Source organism: Taudactylus pleione, unplaced genomic scaffold, assembly GCF_031769625.1.
Source record: "Taudactylus pleione unplaced genomic scaffold, aTauple2 ptg000095l, whole genome shotgun sequence".
Taxonomy (NCBI): Eukaryota; Metazoa; Chordata; class Amphibia; order Anura; family Myobatrachidae; genus Taudactylus; species Taudactylus pleione.
Window position 1 is genome coordinate 11464190 of NW_028284497.1, and position 18533 is coordinate 11482722.

General features: G+C 42.6%; 1 protein-coding gene across 3 annotated transcripts in view; it reads right to left on the reverse strand.

Annotated features, from left to right (window-relative positions):
* Window positions 1-6016: 6016 nt before the first annotated feature.
* LOC148526583 (uncharacterized) overlaps window positions 6017-18533 on the reverse strand; it is a 50359-nt gene continuing 37842 nt past the window's right edge. For 2 of the 3 annotated variants that reach the window (XM_088470226.1, XM_088470227.1), the window contains 2 exons: window positions 8748-8802; window positions 6017-6272 (listed from right to left, as the gene is read on the reverse strand). In XM_088470226.1, the coding sequence (XP_088326352.1) occupies window positions 6121-6272; window positions 8748-8802 (207 nt within the window). In that variant the 3' untranslated portion in view covers window positions 6017-6120. Of the gene's footprint in view, window positions 6273-8724; window positions 8803-18533 lie in introns of all 3 variants that reach the window. The other variant, XM_088470228.1, reaches the window with a different exon arrangement.

Here is an 18533-nt window from a genome sequence, read left to right on the forward strand (position 1 = left end):
TGCTAATGATTTCCTAAATTGTAAAATATATTGTAAGAATAACAATATGCATCTTTGTTTAAGAAACTGATAAGTACTACAAGCATAATATTTAGCCAACATAAATAAATGCATGTAAGTACTGTATAAATTAAATTGGACAATTTTTCTAAATGTTATGTGATAAAGTACCTTATATAATGTATGATAATAGGGTACAAAAAAAGGAGCAGCTGTGTTAATAGTCCCATAGTGTTATAGATAATCAGCAGCTGCACATTTTCCACTTACTATTCATACAGGTGCATTACGTGGAAGTTTGTTCATGCACTGAGAACAACAAAGAGTTGTCATTTTTTACTAAAGTTTTATTTAGTAATGATAACTTTCTAGGCATGATTTACTGGCATTGTCATAATTCAATTTCCAAACTTAAAAGAACTTTATAAAAACAAAAGTGTTAGTTTTTGTATTTCATAAAAGTGTTTTTCATATGATCAAATTATATATCTGGTAGTTAACATCATAGAATGTAACCAGCTGCGTAACTGTATAGTACATAAACCACATAGGGGCAGATGTACTAAGCTCTGGAAAGTGATAATTTTGAGAGTGATAAAATAATAACCAATCAGCTCCGAACTGTAAGTTTGCAAACACAGAACTATAACATGACAGTTAGGAGCTGAGTGGCTGCTCATTTATCACTGTCCACTTTTTCACTTCCCAGAGCTTAGTACATATCCCCCATAGTAAAGCACTACTAATAATTGGCACACATGTACAAATGAAACTTGAGGACAATTTAGCTACATATATGTCATTTGCTTATCCCACTTAATTAACACAGTGTATATGTAAATATATGAGGATAATTTCCTCTTTATATATAGAACAATGTCAGGGAAATGTCCACTGCAAAATCTATACAGTCAGTTCCTGAGCTGATATCTCAGTAACTCCTCAGCCCAGTCATGCAGAGTCTCCTGTAGTTACTCTGTGTTGTGTCCTCACTATAATGTGAGTCTGATTTGCTGATCATCTCATTGTGCTCCCAGTAACATAATCATTGGAAGAGCTAATAGAGAACTAACAAGTTTTATGTTTATTTGCAGGTGTCACTGCACAAATCTCCTTAGTGGAGTCTGGTCCTGGGACTGTGAAGCCAACAGAGACTCTGGAACTGACCTGTAAAGTGACCGGTGCCTCCCTCACTGACAGCACTAATATGTATGGTGTGGGCTGGATCCGCCAACCTGAGGGGAAAGGACTGGAGTGGCTGGGCAAATAGAAGCCATTAAGATGTAATTAGAGTTGCAGGTAGATGGAGTGGGTGGGAGGGTGTAACAGACTGCAGGTGTCTTTGTCATTGTGTATGTTTGTCAGATATTAGCTAGCAGCAACTGCAATCTGTGTACAAAGAGGCTACTGTCACATTGACTGTGTGTTTGTTTGTCAGACACACATATTACCTGCAATCTAGTGCAAATAGTCTATTGTGTATTTTTGTTAAAGTGAGCTATACTTACTTTTTACATGGATCTCTATTTGCACTGCAGTATGTATTGTTTCTTGTGTAGGAGGGCAGAAACAGTGTTATTTGAAGCTTACTGTAGCTGTCCAAAAATACTGTGCTGTATCTGACTGAGCTGTACCACAAAGAACATAGAACATAATTTTTCCTGTTTAAAAACTGCAGTCTTTTATAATTCAATTTATAATGATGCAGCATATATTATTGTACTTGGTGTGGTCATGTCCCAGTCAGCTGCACCCCAATTTCATAAAAGTGCAAGAAATATATATTTTTTCTGTTGTAAAAAAACTAAAGTCTTTTATAATAAAAATTAAATAACATATCAAGGGAATAGTGTGTGTTTTTGAGAAGCAGCAAATATTATTATTACTGTACCTTATTGGGGGTTTTGCCCCTGATTTAAAAGATTATAATAATCTGCCCAATTATCACCAATATTCTCCCATCCAATGACTGTGAGTAGTGATGATGATAGTATGATTATATGCAAACTATAATAGAAAATAAGAAGTCAGTGGACTTTCTAAGCCGTACCAAATTTCTGGAAATACTAAAAGATGCCCTCTGGTAATGAGACTTTCTTTTTTTATTCCCCCTAATTGACTATGACGAGTACAGATCATCCAAGTTGCTCATTTCAGCTTTTTCTCCTTTAGTACATATTAAAGAATAAGCTTTTCTACTCTCTTCTAGAGGTCTCAGCATCAGCATACAACTAGTTTTGGACAGCCACTTGCTACAAATATTGATGTTCTATATCTTGTATCTGTATCTTGTATCGGCATGATTTGATTTTATTGGGCCTTTGATTTGCTGGGTAGAAAAGTTTGGTATTAGGTTATTAATTATCAATTTCTACTTTCTACAATCATCAATTTCTATTGGTTTGAGGCCTGTGATTTTTAATATATTATAATTTGTAATGTACTAGGTTTTTACTTTTAGGCTAATGAATTAAGCCTAACAGTAATGAATATATTCTTGATTATTGAATAAATTCAATGGGGGTGTGGCTTGACAGCTATATTAGGTGGATGTGTGTGGCAGGAGTTCTATCTCACAGAGACTTATTGGAAAGACGTTCCTCTGGCATTCCCAGCATATGAGTACTTGCCCACTTCTGCACCTCACCACTGACTCCACTGGGTCCCTGTGGGTCCTTTTTTAGCTGACTTTGTCACCTTTCTGGCTGACTGTCAGCCCCAGGCCTACCATGTCCTTCAGTCCAGCTACTGAAGTTTGTCGGCTACCCCTCCAGCCCCAATTGGCACCCATTGGAGCCCCTTTTCTTACCATAAGCTTAAACACATTGGAGCCACTGTATACCTGTTCCTGCTAATGAACTGTCTCTTCGCTAACTACCGATGTCCTGGTACTACCTGATGGTCCCTGCGCATGGACACTGGAGACTCCTGAGACCGCCGGCATTTGTTCTCAGTTTCTCATGTCTGATGTCTCTCCTGGCCTGCCTGTGACAGTCCCCAAGGTTGCTTTTGGTGTGCCAGTCCCATAAGGTCCCACTGCTCCTCTGGATGCTGCCTATGCTGAGCTGCTGCTAGAAGATAGGCAGCACATGTGCCATATTGACAGTCAATCAGGTGAAAAGTGCATATATGTTGGCACTGTGTTCCCCTGGGTGTTTTTCCTTGTTTAATACCCCAGTGACTCTCCTCTTTTTTCTGTGCTGTATATTTGAGAAATTAATTTTTTTCTAATGTTGTACATTGTGTGAATTGGCTGGCTGCAATTTTAAACCATATTGCACTCTAATGTGGAACCGGAGCTCCACCTAGTGGTTCTTTGGCAGAAATGCTTGCATTTAGACTATTTTTTTTCCAATCACCTGTAGTCCTGCACAGAGACTGTATTACTCAAAAGTTGCTCCATTTTCCCTTATTATATTTTTTCTTCCATTTTTTATGTTTTGATCTGTATCAATATGTTCCAATAGAAATACCAAGCCATCCTGGTCCCCCAGTATACTCAACCCATTTTCCCTTTCACACTGCACACTGATCCAATTGACTTATAATTTTCCTGGAAATTCCAATAATGTTGCAGAAAATCAAGAAAACTCAAGCTGCCTCAGCTAATTTCTTTGGAAATAAATCTAAAGGTTTGATCGGATCTATATCTCAACCTGAATCTCCATCTTCACTCCATACCTTGGAAATGGGCATTGATCCTCAGATCCAAAAAGTTATGACTAGCCTACAAGAGGACGTACTGTCGGCCTTTCACCAGGAACTTTCTAAAACTGTTTCAGACTTTAAATCAGAAATTGCCTCTCTGGGTTGTAGAACTCATGCTCTAGAAACAAAAACAGATGATCTTTGCAATAATCTTTGAATCCGGAATTTGTCTGAATCAGTCATGAGCTTGGTATTACCTTCCTTCCTCAAAGACCTTTTCCAACATGTTGCTCCATACCTTTCTGCTGAGAACTGCCTTCTAGACAAGCTCACAGAGCCTTTAATGTCAAACCCACATTGTCTCAACTTTTATGGGACATTATTGTCTGCCTGCACTGTTATTGATTGAAAGAAAGATTCCTCATGGCTATTCGAGACACACCAATGACTTCCTTCCAAGATATATGTAAGGAAGAAAAAAGAGATTGGCGCTAGAAAACTGATAATAGCTTTTTTAATATAAAATCCAATATTATTATATTAATTAATATACAGTTGAGAAGCAGATGTCTAAAAACACAGTGTACATTTATTAGAATCAAAAAACACACATGTAGCTAAAATATACAATAATATCTCTATAGGAGCATATATGTGAGAGTCATATAATGGAATACACTCTAGGGAAATCCTTGTGGGAGTAGATGAATAGGAATATTATCCAGATGAATGGTCAATACAAAATCGATATAAGTTCAAAGGCAGCAGATAATTACCATGTAAAAATCCTTTGGGATGGCAGTCCAATTAGCAGAATAACTGCAATGGCAATGGTGATGGTATAGAAGACTGGAATTCAATCATCAGTCCACAGGAAAAGTCCCTCAGGATGGAGTTTCAACCAGCAGATCACTGCAGTGGTGTTTGGTGTTATCGTCAGCTGTCTCCTCAGATGCTTGAAGGTGAAAACATGAATGGAAAAGCTGCAGAATAATCTCTTGGTGAGCAATAAAGAGATGTCCCAATGTCCATAGAGTGTTGATCCAAAGATTGCTTAACGCGTTTCGCTGGATATTAGGGCTCCAGCTTCATCAGAAGCATAATTGAAATGACTCCATAAAGCTCCTTATATACCCCTTTAATGAATAAATTAAAAAACACCTGTGTATTACATCAATTATATTTGATTAGACTTCCACTTCTCTAAAACCATTGAAAATAATAAAAAACCCGAAGGCAGTCCCATTTTACTATACCATAGTATACATACTTTGATAGAATAAACAGAAATAAAAATCTATTACCTTGTTATCGCTATTTAATACATTTATTACGAATTGCAGGCCAGTCATGTGATCGGTACTTGTCACGTGGTCGTAAATAACCAATAATATTCTCAATGCATGTTTACCGGTTGCATGGTAACTGATTGCGTCATGAAGCCCCCGATCATGTGGCCGCATCAGATGTCTCAGGTGGACCAATAATAGGTTAGTCTTAGTGGACCTCTGTTGCTAAGCAACCGTCTCTATGTATTAAACGTATTTAAACAGGATTGTGGGGCCAATCATATTAAGCACCTCGACACACAGTGTCAGTAAACGCAAACAATTAGGGAGTTAATAGGTCAAACAGATCATATTTCAATCTCCATAAACATGTACTTATAGACAATCTTTAAGTTATATCCCGTTCTACCTAAAATTCAAATACCGTCACATAATACATTATATATATTCTCTTCAGTAAATCACAACATTGTGGTTGATAATATATTACCTTGTTATTGCTATTTGATACATTTATTAAGAATTGCGGGCCAGTCATATGATCGGTACTTGTCACGTGGATGGAAATAACCAGTAATATTCTCAATGCATGTTTACCGGTTGCATGGTAACTAATTGCATGATGAAGCCCCCGATCATGTGGCCACATCAGATGTCTCAGGTGGGCCAATAATAAGTTAGTCTTAGTGCAACTGAAAATCTTTCAAGAGTTAGCTCCCTCAACAATCTAGAAGTTTAGGGATCTGCAAATAATAACAAAGAACCTTCTACAGCATCATATACATTACAGATGGGGATTCCTCTCCCTACTGCAAATCTTCACCAACAAGTAGAAACATCAAAACCCTGACTCAAGGGCAGGACTTGTTAGTCAAATTGGATGCCCTCCTGGAATCCACCTCTAATTCTTTTCATGGTTTCTAACTGAAACACCAATGTTCCAGACCTCTGCATCTGGAATGGTTTTGGGTGACCAATCATAACAAGAGATGAGCGGGTTTGGTTCTCTGAGAGCCAGACCCACCCAAACATAGTGATTCTGATCTAGATCCGAGTCAAGCTCAAGTCTTCCCGCCTGACTCAGATCCGAAAATTAGGAAAAATGTAATCAATCGTTTGTTGGCTTCTTGCGGGTTTTGGATTGCATATAAGACCCTCCCTGCAGTTGTCAGCACCATTTGCTTCACTCCGGCTGTCCTGTGTGACTGAGTTGTGGGCTCTGACGAGTCCGTCCAAGGGCTGTGCTTTCCAATGGCTGTGCTGTCCATCCCGGGGCTGTGCTGTCCATTAAGGGGCTGTGCTGTCCATCCAAAGGCTGTGCTGTCCATCCAGGGACTGTAAAAAAAGTCAAGAAAAGTTTTAAAAACATTTAAAAAATAATAAGTAAAAAAAAGTTAAAATGTAGTTGTTTTTTTGTGCTGTACCACAGTGTATCCATTTAAGTACTGTGACGCTGCAGGCTGTACACCAGTGCATCCATATGAGAACTGTGATGCTGCAGGATGTTCCCCAGTGTATTCATACAAGTACTGTGACGCTGCGGACCATACCCCAGTGTGTATCCTTAACACACATGTACTGTGACACTGCAAGCCGTACCCCAGTGTATCCAAATAAGTACTGTGATCAGAGGCGGGCTGGGCCGGGGGGCAGGGTGCCATGTGCCCCCCGGGCCGTAGCGCCATGCGGGCCGTGGGCAGCCTGCAGTGCACGTGTAGCACTGACCAGACGGAGTTTGGTCAGCGCTGCACAGTGACTGACAAACACACAGCCGCCGGCACCGGCAGCTGTGTCTTTGTTTTAAGTAGCGGCCAATGAGAGTCTGTCAGACTCTCATTGACTGCTGCTGCGCCCACTGCAGGAGCCGCTCAATCTTCCAGCTCCTGCAGTGGGTAATGGGAGAGACGTCATGACGTCTCTCCCATAATGCAGAGCGGGCCACCCTGGGAGGACAGACGGAGGAGCGTATGGCAGCGGCGGGAGCAGGGATTCAGGTAATTGTTTGTTGTTTTTTTTTAAACTACTGGGGGGGGGGAGACCACTACTGAAGACTATTACTGGGAGCACTTCAAGGGGGACTACTACTAGGACTAGGGGCACTACAAGGGGGGGGACTACTACTAGGGGCACTGCATAGGGGGAGGGGACTACTACTCCTGGGGGCACTTCAAGAGGGGACTACTACTAGGACTAGAGGCACTACAAGGGGGGGACTACTACAAGGGGCACTACAAGGGGAGGGGACTACTACTAGGGGCACTGCATAGGGGGGAGGGGACTACTACTAGGGGCACTGCATAGAGGGAGGGGACTACCACTGGGGGCACTGCATCGGGGGACCACTGCTGGGGGCTCTATATAAAAGGCAATACTGGGGGTACTGCATAGCGGGGAGACTACAACTGGGGCCACTATTTAAGGGGCACTGCATAAGGGTTACCTCTACTGGGTGCACTATATAAGGGGCTTACTACTGGGGGCACAAGGGGCACTGCACAGGTGGGACCTCTACTGGGGGCACTATATAAGGGGCTTACTACTGGGGGCACAAGGGGCACTGCACAGGGGGGACCCCTACAGGGGGCACTATATAAGGGACTTACTACTGGGGGCACAAGGGGGACCACTACTAGGGGCACTGTATAAAGGGCACTGCATAGGGAGGATCACTACTGGGGGCACTACTGGAGGCCTGCATAAGGAGGCCCTCTCCTGGGGCACAGGGGGGCACTGCATATGGGCACCATGACAGGATGCTGCCCCTAATATTTATTTTTACTTTACATTAATTCCATATGGACCTGCCTTCTCCCTGGAACACTGGGGGGGGCGCCGTAGCATGCATGTGCTCTGGGCACCCTGGCTACACAGTACTCCTCTGCCAGGGCCGTCTGCATGCATTTGCCCCCCAGGCTAAAAGTTGCCAGCCAGCCCCTGACTGTGATGCTGCAGCCCATACCACGGTGTATCCATATAAGTACTGTATCGCTGCAGGCCATACCCCAGTGTATTCATACAAGTACTGTGATGCTGCAGGCCATACCCCAGTGAGTTTCCCTAACACACAAGTACTGTGACACTGCAGGCCGTACCCCCGTGTATCCAAATAAGAACTGTGTTGCTGCAGCTCATACCACAGTGTATCCATATAAGTTCTGTGATACTGCAGGCCATACCAAAGTATATCCATACAAGTACTGTGATGCTGCAGGCCATACTCAGTGTATCCATATAAGTACTGTGACTCTGCAGGCCGTACCCCAGTGTATCCATATAAGAACTGTGATGCTGAAGCCCATACCCCAGTGTATCCATACAAGTACTGTGATGCTGCAGATCATACCCCAGTGTGTATCCCTAATACACAAGTATTGTGACGCTGCAGGCCATACCTCAGTGTATCCATATAAGCACTGTGACAATGCAGGCCGCACCCCAGTGTATCCATATAAGTTACTGTGACACTGCAGGCTGCAGCCCACTGTGTTCACATAAGTGGTGTGACACCACAGTGTCATTTGCGAATAAAGTTTTAAAGTTAAGAAATTTGTATATTTGTTGTGTACTGTTCCATCCAGTAGCTGTGCTGTGCTGTGTTCCACATCCAGTGGCTGTGTCCAACCACTCCCTGTCCTGTCACAGACAAAGACTGGTGTTGCAGTGACTCAACAGGCCATAGCCCACTGCGTTCACTAGCTTTGCATAAGCACTGTGACTCCAAGCAGTGTTATCTGAAAAAGAAAAAGTATAAAAAAAGAAAAAGAAACATATTTGATTCTATTGTTACTTGTACTGTTCTGTGTGCTGTACCACTGTGAGTTTGTCCATGTACAAAGTCCTTTGAATCTCCGCTGTGTGAGTTGAGCTGTGAATTGAAAAATAGATAATGATCAGTTTGAAGAGAAGAGCAGGAGACACAACCAAATACTTTTTCCTGCAGCTGCTGCCACCATACAGTACTAGTCCTTCAATGTCATCTAAAGATGATGCCCAAGGGCATAGAGCATTTAAGTCAGGGCATCTAAAATCAAAGAACCAATATTTTACAGTGGTAAAGCAAAAAACATCAAAGAGAAAGTTGCCTGCAGAAAAACATAAAATTGCCAATATGCCATTTACCACATGGAATGGCAAGGAAAGGCTAAGCACTTAGCCTTTATTTATGAGTGGTGGTTCTACAGTTGTCAGTGAGGCATGTTCTTCTGCCTCTTATGATGATGTAAGTCCTTATCACTCTAAAAGAGGTGTCAAAAAAATTAAAACCATTAAGGTACAGGAACCAGATCAATAATCCAAAAAGATTGGAAAAAGAAGAATGTCCTATAAGGTGCACTAATGTGAATAGAATAAATAAAATATAACTTTTATGATATATTATTATTAAAACCTTGTCCAGTGAAATACAGTTAAAATAATATAGATTGAAGAAATAGTGATCAAAGATTGAGATGTGAAAAATAAAATACTTAGACGCTGACTCACTGAATGCTGCTAATCAAATAAGTATTAAATAATATTGCGTATTTGTGTGTCCACAATCCTTATTCCTGATAATGTATCAGATTGAGTGTGCTATCCATACATAAGGAATTGGTATACAATTAAATATAATAATCAGAAAAAATATAATACCTTGAATGGAAGCACTTGAAATAGTAATCCTATAAACCCAGAGCTAGCTTAATCTATTATGTGGGACATCAGCAACAGTGTCTCTATTGAGTTACATTTATTTGGCTAACTTGACACAATTGCTGCTGTTCTTAACCAACATGTTACATAACTTCATATGCACCATTTAATGTTTTATTGAAGCATATTTTGTATACATGTATGTTTGACCATGAAATCCACACAGTTTAATCGTATATATTCAGATAACCTTAATTTCTAACATATTGCAGTGTTATTGTATCCAAGGACAGTTATTACCGTCCTTGCACCACATATACTATTCTCTCATGTACACCTTATTAATATATAGATTTTAATTAACATAAAGCTCCCAGACGCTGACCACTGTTGCTGTCTAAAATTGATATGTAATAATTGAAGTGTTCCAAATTGCTACCTTGTAACCGATACCCACTGCATACGTTATGGTTCCTTCATGATTGCACGCTGTTTTAAACCTCTCCGTAACACATAAGCTGAATAGCTGGAGAGCGGCGCATGACATACCCGAGCTATTTATGAGTCAAGGTCCCTATACTACGGCTCTCTCATAACTGCATGCGATCCTGCAGTACAATCATATCTCTGTAATATTTATACTGATTAACCCGGAGAGTGGTGACGATCATATTTAATTGGTTATGAGCTAAACTCCATATAGGAATCAGTGAATCATACGGCAATACAACGGCCAGGCATTATTCAGACTTAATTAAGATCTGTGGCTTAATGGTCAGTGTATGATACACTTGAATTACCCTTGGATTATTCCTAAAATAGGAGAGAAAACCTATATTATGGCTCATAGGAACTTACCATTTGTTACCATGTAGGGTTGTTTGCCTTATATATCACAACCGTTCATGCACTCAAACTGAAATAGGAAGTCTATCAATTACAAGATAGATGGTACCTTCTAGACATAGGGGAATGAAAGTGGTAATCCTATGATCGAACTGTATGTGAACCAACTTTATCTTAATTAAAATATATATATTAATAAGGTGCACATGAGAGAATAGTATATGTGGTGCAAGGACGGTAATAACTGTCCTTGGATACAATAAAACTGCAATATGTTAGAGATGAAGGTTATCTGAATATATACGATTAAACTGTGTGGATTTCATGGTCAAACATACATGTATACAATATATGCTTCAATAAAACATTAAATGGTGCATATGAAGTTATGTAAAATGTTGGTTAAGAATAGCAACAATTGTGTCAAGTTAGCCAAATAAATGTAACTCAATAGAGACACTGTTGCTGATGTCCCACATAATAGATTAAGCTAGCTCTGGGTTTATAGGATTACTATTTCAAGTGCTTCCATTCAAGGTATTATATTTTTTTCTGATTATTAAATTTAATTGTATACCAATTCCTTATGTATGGATAGCACACTCTGAACGAGCGCCCGTTCTGAATCAGGGCGTGTTTTTTATTTAATTGTGCGGCCTCTTGGACGCTCGCATAGCTGTGGGTTACCACCCACAGCTTATGCGAGCGTCCATGATGATGGTTGCGATGGTCAAGACCATCGCGACCATCAGGCTTGTGATGAGACCATTGCGGTAGGGTCTCGTTGCCGCAAGCCCTGGAGTGATTTTGGCTCTATCAGAGCCAAAATCACTCCCACTGACATCACTAGTGATGTCAGTGGGGCCGGACCCAGATGGTAGGCGTTCCCATGGGAATGCCTCCATCTGGACAGCCACGCCCCCGGCACGCCCACCAAAGGGGGTGTGCTGTCACTCACCATCAATAGCACGCCCCCTTTGGTGCTTCCCCGTTGCTCGCCGGGTCTCGCGCATGCGCACGACGGAGCTCCCTCCGTCGTGCGCATGCGCACTTGGGCACCATCGATCCACTTGCGAGGGTACAGTGCTCGCGAGCAGATCTGAATGAGACTCTCAATCTGATACATTATCAGGAATAAGGATTATGGACACACAAATACGCAATATTATTTAATACTTATTTGATTAGCAGCATTCAGTGAGTCAGCGTCTAAGTATTTTATTTTCACATCTCAATCTTTGGTCACTATTTCTTCAATCTATATTATTTTAACTATATTCACTGGACAAGGTTTTAATAATAATATATCATTAAAAGTTATATTTTATTTATTCTATTCACATTAGTGCACCTTATAGGACATTCTTCTTTTTCCAATCTTTTTGGATTATTAATCTGGAGTCTACACTTATGTCCTAGGCAGCACCCGCAGACCTGCAAGTGAGCTTCAATTGGTCAATATTAGGGTTAGATTTATATGAGTTAGTGCAGTGGTTCCTTTTCCCCTTCCCTCTTTCAATTTTGAAGTACAGGAACCAGCTGTGTAATCAGAAACATTACAAATCCATGAGGAGAGTCTAAGGGCCTGATTCATATCAGCTCGCAAGTGCTATGTGCTTGCAAGTGGGTCGATGGCCGGGCAGTGTTGATCGACAGCTTGCCCCATTTTAAAGGCGGGGTGGCTGGCCAAACAGAGGTGTTACCAAAGGAATGCCTGCCATTTGGGGGCGGCCCTACTGACATCACAAGTGATGTCAGTAGTGAGCTTCCAGCTTTATTGGAGCCAGAAGCTCTCTGGGGCTTGCGGCAGATGAGACCCTACCACAAGGGTCTGGTCGCAAGCCCAACAGTTGTGATGGTCGTGACCATTGCAACCATCACCTGGCCGCTTGCAAAAGCTGTGGGTGGTCACCCATAGCTTAGCAAGTGGCAAGCGGGTCTGAATCAGGGCCAAAGTGTGTTACCGGGTGCAATGTGTGAGCCTGACCTTTCCAGTACTGTACTCAAAGAGGAGTCTCCTTCCACCATTTGTGCACCCTCTGCAAATGTGGGGATAAGCAGCACAAGTCAACATGTTGACTTAGAAATTAAGGAAGCTGCTGTGGCAGTACATCAGGGTGAGGAGGATATTTGCAGCTAATAAGGATGTTGATGACAAGGTTGTTGTTGATGGTGTTTGTGTAACTCTGGCACCAGTGGAAACAGTTGTTGCTCATGATAAGAAAAAGCCCAATGTCATGCCTGGGCATAACAAAAAAAATCCACCTCTTATGTGTGTAATTATTTCTACCCAAATCCAGACATTTGTCAAGCCATATTTAGCATTTGTAAATCTAGATTAAGTAGAGGTAGGGGGCCTTAACTATCTAGGAACCTCCTCCCTGTCATGTCATTTACAGCGCATTCATCAAAAGTTTTTGCCAAATTCAGAAACTTTGGCTAAAAAAGTAACAACAAGCAGTCCCGTGTTAGCTAGCTCCTTCTCTCTGCTAAATCCAAGCACCTGCCATCTCCACCACTCCACCACTAACACCTTCAACAACAATATCCTCAATCATGATCGGAAGTAGTCCTGCATCCAATTTGATAAGACTAACTGAGTCCTCCCCTATCCAGGATTCCTCAGAAGAATCCTTGAGCACAATCCTTTCCAAGTGGGAGCAAGTATGACTACATTCACCCAGTTGCATAGCAGATCACTGAGACCATAAAATCTATGCTGGTATTACATGTAAGTCCAATATCTACCATTAATGCAGTGGGTTTTAGACAGTTACTTGAGGTCCTCTGTCCCCACTACCATATTCCATCTAGATTCCTCTACACTAGAAAAGCAATTCCCAGTATGTACAGGGACATTAAAAATTAATTAGTGTCTTCCAAAATGCCATTATAACCACTGTCCACTTAACCACAGATATGAGGACAAGCGGAACAGAGCAAATGCAAGATTACAGGACAAACCCAAGATTACATGACTGTAACAGCCTACTGGGTAGGTGTATTGCCTTTAGCAGCACCAACAGCAGCAGCATCTAAGATACAGCAGCTCATTCACAGGCAGGTTACTTTCTGTATCACCGGTTTCAATAAGATGTATACTGCTGACAACCTGAGGGAAGTCATTGCAAAAGGGCATAACCACACTTGGACTCTCCTCAGTATTTGTCATTTCTGACAATGCCACCAATATTGTGAGAGTATTACAGCTGGATGAATTTCAACACATCCAATGTTTTGCTCACACAATCAACTTGGTGGTGCAAATTTTTTTTTAAAAAATGACAAGGCCTGAAAAATTTCTGGACATTTTCGCCATTCAGCAGGTGCATGTAGAAGATTGCAGCACCTGCAAGAAATGTTGAATTTGGCCTGCCATCTGTTGAAACAAGAGGTAGTAACAAGGTGGAACTCCACCCTTTATAAGCTTTAACGGATGGAGGATCACCAAAAATCCATCCAAAGCTACACAATGACCTATGAAATAGGAAGAGGAAGTGGAATGTACCTTACTTAAGCTTAGTGGAGAATACTTTCCATATTGTGCAAGGTGTTGAAACCCTTCAAAGTAGTCACCTGTGAAGTGAGTTTAGACACTGCCAGCTTGAGTCAGGTAATCCCCCTAATTAGACTGTTGCAAAAGCAGCTCAAAGATAAGAGACTAAAGGAGGAACTGAAACAAAGCAATTCTGCTAAATATGTTGGACTTGTAGATCGAGTCCTTTATTTGCTTCTCTAGGATCCAAGGATTGTCAGGATCTTTGATTCAGATCAATACATTTTAGCAACCATGCTCGATCCTAGGTTCTACATTGTGTCTTGCTTCCCCACGGACACAAATCTGAAGAAATGCAAAGAGCTGTTGGTGAGCAAGTTGTCAGCTCTAATGGCATGTGATACAGTGATGGCTTCTCCTTCAGTTTCTCGAGCAAGTGCGGCTGCCAGGAAAAAACTCAACTTTCCTAGGAGATCCATTGGTGATGCAGATGAGTCAACACAACCTTTAGACATCTGGATGGGTCTAAAAGAATGGTGAAAATGAATGACACCTCTACCATGACTCCATCTGATAAGGTCACCATTCAAAGAATGGTTGAGGTTTATTTTATTGATAGCATCCAAAAAGGCAGTCCGGATAGTCCATTTGACTACTGGCGGGAAAAAAGCCAACCTTGCACAAATTTCCTTTGCTCTTCTTGAGCTGCCCACCTTCCAGTGTGTACTCAAAAAGAGTTTTCAGCACAGCCGGGAACCTTGGCAGTGATCAGTGTAGGAGGCTGCTTCCTTAAAATTTGGGAACGATGGTGTTCATCAAAATGATGTACAAATTTCATGAGGAAGATCTTTACCACAAATTACATCCAAAAAATACAGAGGCACCTGCAGGGAAATATTTATAATGGGTGCAGGGTTTGCGGTGCACATGGGCCCCTAGGGTCAGGGGGGGCCACACCCTGCACCCATAAAACTTACCTCTCTGGAGTCCCACATCGGCTCCGGTGTCTGCGCCTGTAAAAACGTCTGGAAAATGGCCACTGTGGCCATTTTCCAATAATTTGCCCATGCGCAGTACAGGGAAAATGGCTGCCAATGCCATTTTCCCTGTGACCTGTGCATGTGCTGTCTACTCTGGGCACACTCTAGTGCCCAGAGTCTGTAAGTGCAGCTCTGGCTTCGCACCGTTTAGTGCGCAGCAGGCCACCGGACGGAGAGGAGGGGGCCCATGTGGGAGACTGCACACAGGCCCCCTCCTCTCTAGAAACATCCGTGGGCACCTGTAATGGAGGATTCCAGCAGAGACCAATTAATATAGTGTGAAGATGATGTACATACTGATGAGGGTGAGGAATCTGATGATGATGGTGACAACATCCTGCCTCTGTAGGGCCAGTTTGTGTACATAGAGATCTTTGCCAGCAATGTCAGCTTCCCATTGGTAGCTTGTTTTGTGGGGGCCCAAACAAACCAATCATTTTGGCCACAAAGGGCCGTCCCTGTTACTGAAGTTTGTTAAACTGTGCATGTGCTGTTTAATATATACAACATAAGGGTGGGTGGAAGAGCCCAAGGACAATTCCATCTTGCACCTCTTTTCTTTGCATTATGTGCTATTTGGGGCATTGTTGCCTGACATTTTTCTATGTGATATTTTATTAAACTGCCATCCTGTCTGCCACTGCAGTGCCACTCTTGTTTCCTAGTTGTGCCATGTTGGAAGTCGCACTGCCACAGCTGTTGAAATCTTCTACATGTAGTCAATGAATCCTAAAAATGTCCAGAAATTGTTATTGCCACAGACAGCATCTCCTATATGCCCCTTTCATTTTTTAAATCAAATTCTGAACCACCAAGTTGATTGCATTGGCAAAACATGGTAGATTTTTAAATTTTCCCAGTTTTAAAATCCCCCCTAACCCCAGCCGGTTGCCCCAGGACCCTGGTGAATTGATAGGCTATTTTATATATATAAAAATTTAGTTGTGTATATTCGTCGTATACATACATATTTACATGGTACATGCCCTGCATAAAGAAGGCTGAGGTAACCTGAGGCATCCACCCATTGTTGACAAACAACTTCCAGCGGGCCCAGCAAACAGCACGGATGCTGGGAGTTGTAGTTCAGCCAGAGAGCTACAGACTGCTTTCCTCTGATGTAAACAGCAAGTGTTGGTCCCATTATCCCCAACAACCTCCCTGAGCACAAATTAAACTTCTGTTTTACAGTGTGTAATATTTAGCAGCACCTCCAGAAGCAAGGCTCTGTGCAGTTCACCCCTCTTAGGCGCTCCATTTTGTCCTTACTTGGCTCCCCTCTCATGTTCCCCTTAGATTACACATATATTCCATATATAAGGGATATTCTCTCACCCCAGCTCTGGCTGTGCCACTGGGAAGCAGATTATCTGGTTTTATGGTGTGATACAGTCAGGTTAGGGGGTCCCTCTCCTGGGTAGAAGGACTCCTTTCTTACACACACCCACAGCAGCAGGGAAGCAGCACACCAGTCTGGATGCAAGTAAAAGCTGGTCGGCGCCAGTCTTTATTGTACAATGTCAGAAATAACATAAAGAAAACAAACATAAATCCTAGCCCTGTCGGGGCACTAACTTCACAGGTAGTTCCCTCACTACCAGAACCTGGCAGGGCCTAATGCCCTCACCAGCAACAAAAGCACAGCACAACACTCACAGTTAGATTTCCAAGTGTCTCTGAGCAAACTCCCTGTCTGCTCTCCCAGGTGAGACAATCAGCCCTCAACACATTAGGCTTATATTGGCCACTCTCAGGTGGAAGCCCTAATAAGCCTGTTACCAGGCTAAGAGAACCAAAACCTGGAGTGGCCGTGGGTGGAGCCCTCCCTCTCCTCTCACCCACAACCCCCAGGTCCCAAACCGGCTTTTCAAAAAGCCGAGACTCAAGCCTGCTACACTGCAGACTTTCTCCTGGGGATTTTAAACACATAGGACAGTAATCTGGGATAAATGTCCCTGTCACAGACCACTTTACCAGTGATCCTATCACATACCCCCCCCCTTTGTTTCGACCTATGGGGCGGAACAACTGAAGCCCCCAAACAATGAACGCGTGACAACGCGTCTGCTTTAGACAACAGGCCCCCTGGCCTGTGTTCCACTGAAAATTTAAAAGTTTGTAACGCCAAGAACCATCTCGTAATTCTCGCATTACTGTCCTTCTTTTCGGACATCCACTTCAAAGGGGCATGGTCAGTGATCAATTTGAACTTTCTACCAACCAAGTAGTAGAGAGAGCCTCTAATGCCCACTTTATGGCCAACGCCTCCTTCTCCACTGTGGCACCGGGTAGGCATCGAATTTTGAAACACTGTTCCACTTTCGGAAGTCATTGCAGAAACGCACACCCCCGTCGGGCTTGGGAATCAACACAATGGGACTTGACCATTCACTATGTGATGCTTCAATAACCCCTAACTCTAGCATATTTTTAATTTCTTTCGACACCGATTCTCTTGGTGCTTCTGGTAACCTATAGGGCTTTAGATTAACTTTAACCCCTGGGTCAGTGATGATGTCATGTTTAACGACCGAGGTTTTCCCAGGTACGTCAGAGAACAGCACCCTATTTCTGACCAGAAACTCCTTGACCTCTAGTTGTTGAATTGCCGACAGGGTTTTTGCCACTTAGCCAAAAGTTTATTTTCCACAGTGGGAACCAACACCAGGCATTGCAGTTGTATACCCTCTGCTGTGCCTGTTGAGCCTGTTCCAGGTGCTCTCTCACTATCAGCACTACCGCAGCAATTCTCTCCTGCATTTGAGAAACATACTCAATCACCGTTTTGTAAGGACTAGACTGCCCCTCCCATGTCTCTTTGGCAATGTCTAGTAACCCCCTTGGGTGTCTCCCATACAACAAGTCGAAGGGTGAAAACCTGGTGGAGGACTGGGGAACCTCTCTTATGGCCAACAATAAATACGGCAATAAGTAATCCCAATCCCTACCATCCTTGTCGACCACTATCCTAAGCATGTGTTTTAACGTCTTGTTAAACCTCTCGACCAGCCCATCGGTTTGGGGGTGATAAACAGAAGTTCTTAACTGTTCAATTTTGAACAGGCGGCATAACTCTTTCATGACTTTTGACATAAACGGTGTACCCTGGTCAGTTAGTATCTCATTGGGTATACCCAGCCAGCTAAAGACATGAACTAGCTCTCTGGCAATGGTCTTGGTTGACGTATTGCGCAACGGGATTGCTTCCGGGTACCTGGTAGCGTAATCCATTATGACCAGAATATACTGGTGTCCCCTGGCAGACTTCATTAAGGGTCCAACCAAATCCATCGCTATTCTTTCAAACGGCACCTCTATAATAGGCAATGGAACTAGTGGACCCTTAAAATGTGGCCTGGGAGCATGATACTGACACTCAGGGCAGGATGCGCAAAAGTTAGACACCTCTTTATGAAGCCCGGGCCAGAAAAACCTCTGCATTATTCGCTCAGTGGTTTTCTCTACCCCTAGATGGCCTGCCGTTATATGACCATGGGCCAGATCCAACACTGTTCTTCTGTAGGCTTTGGGAACTATTAGTTGTTCCATAATATCTTCCCCCTTCTTAGTCACCTGATATAA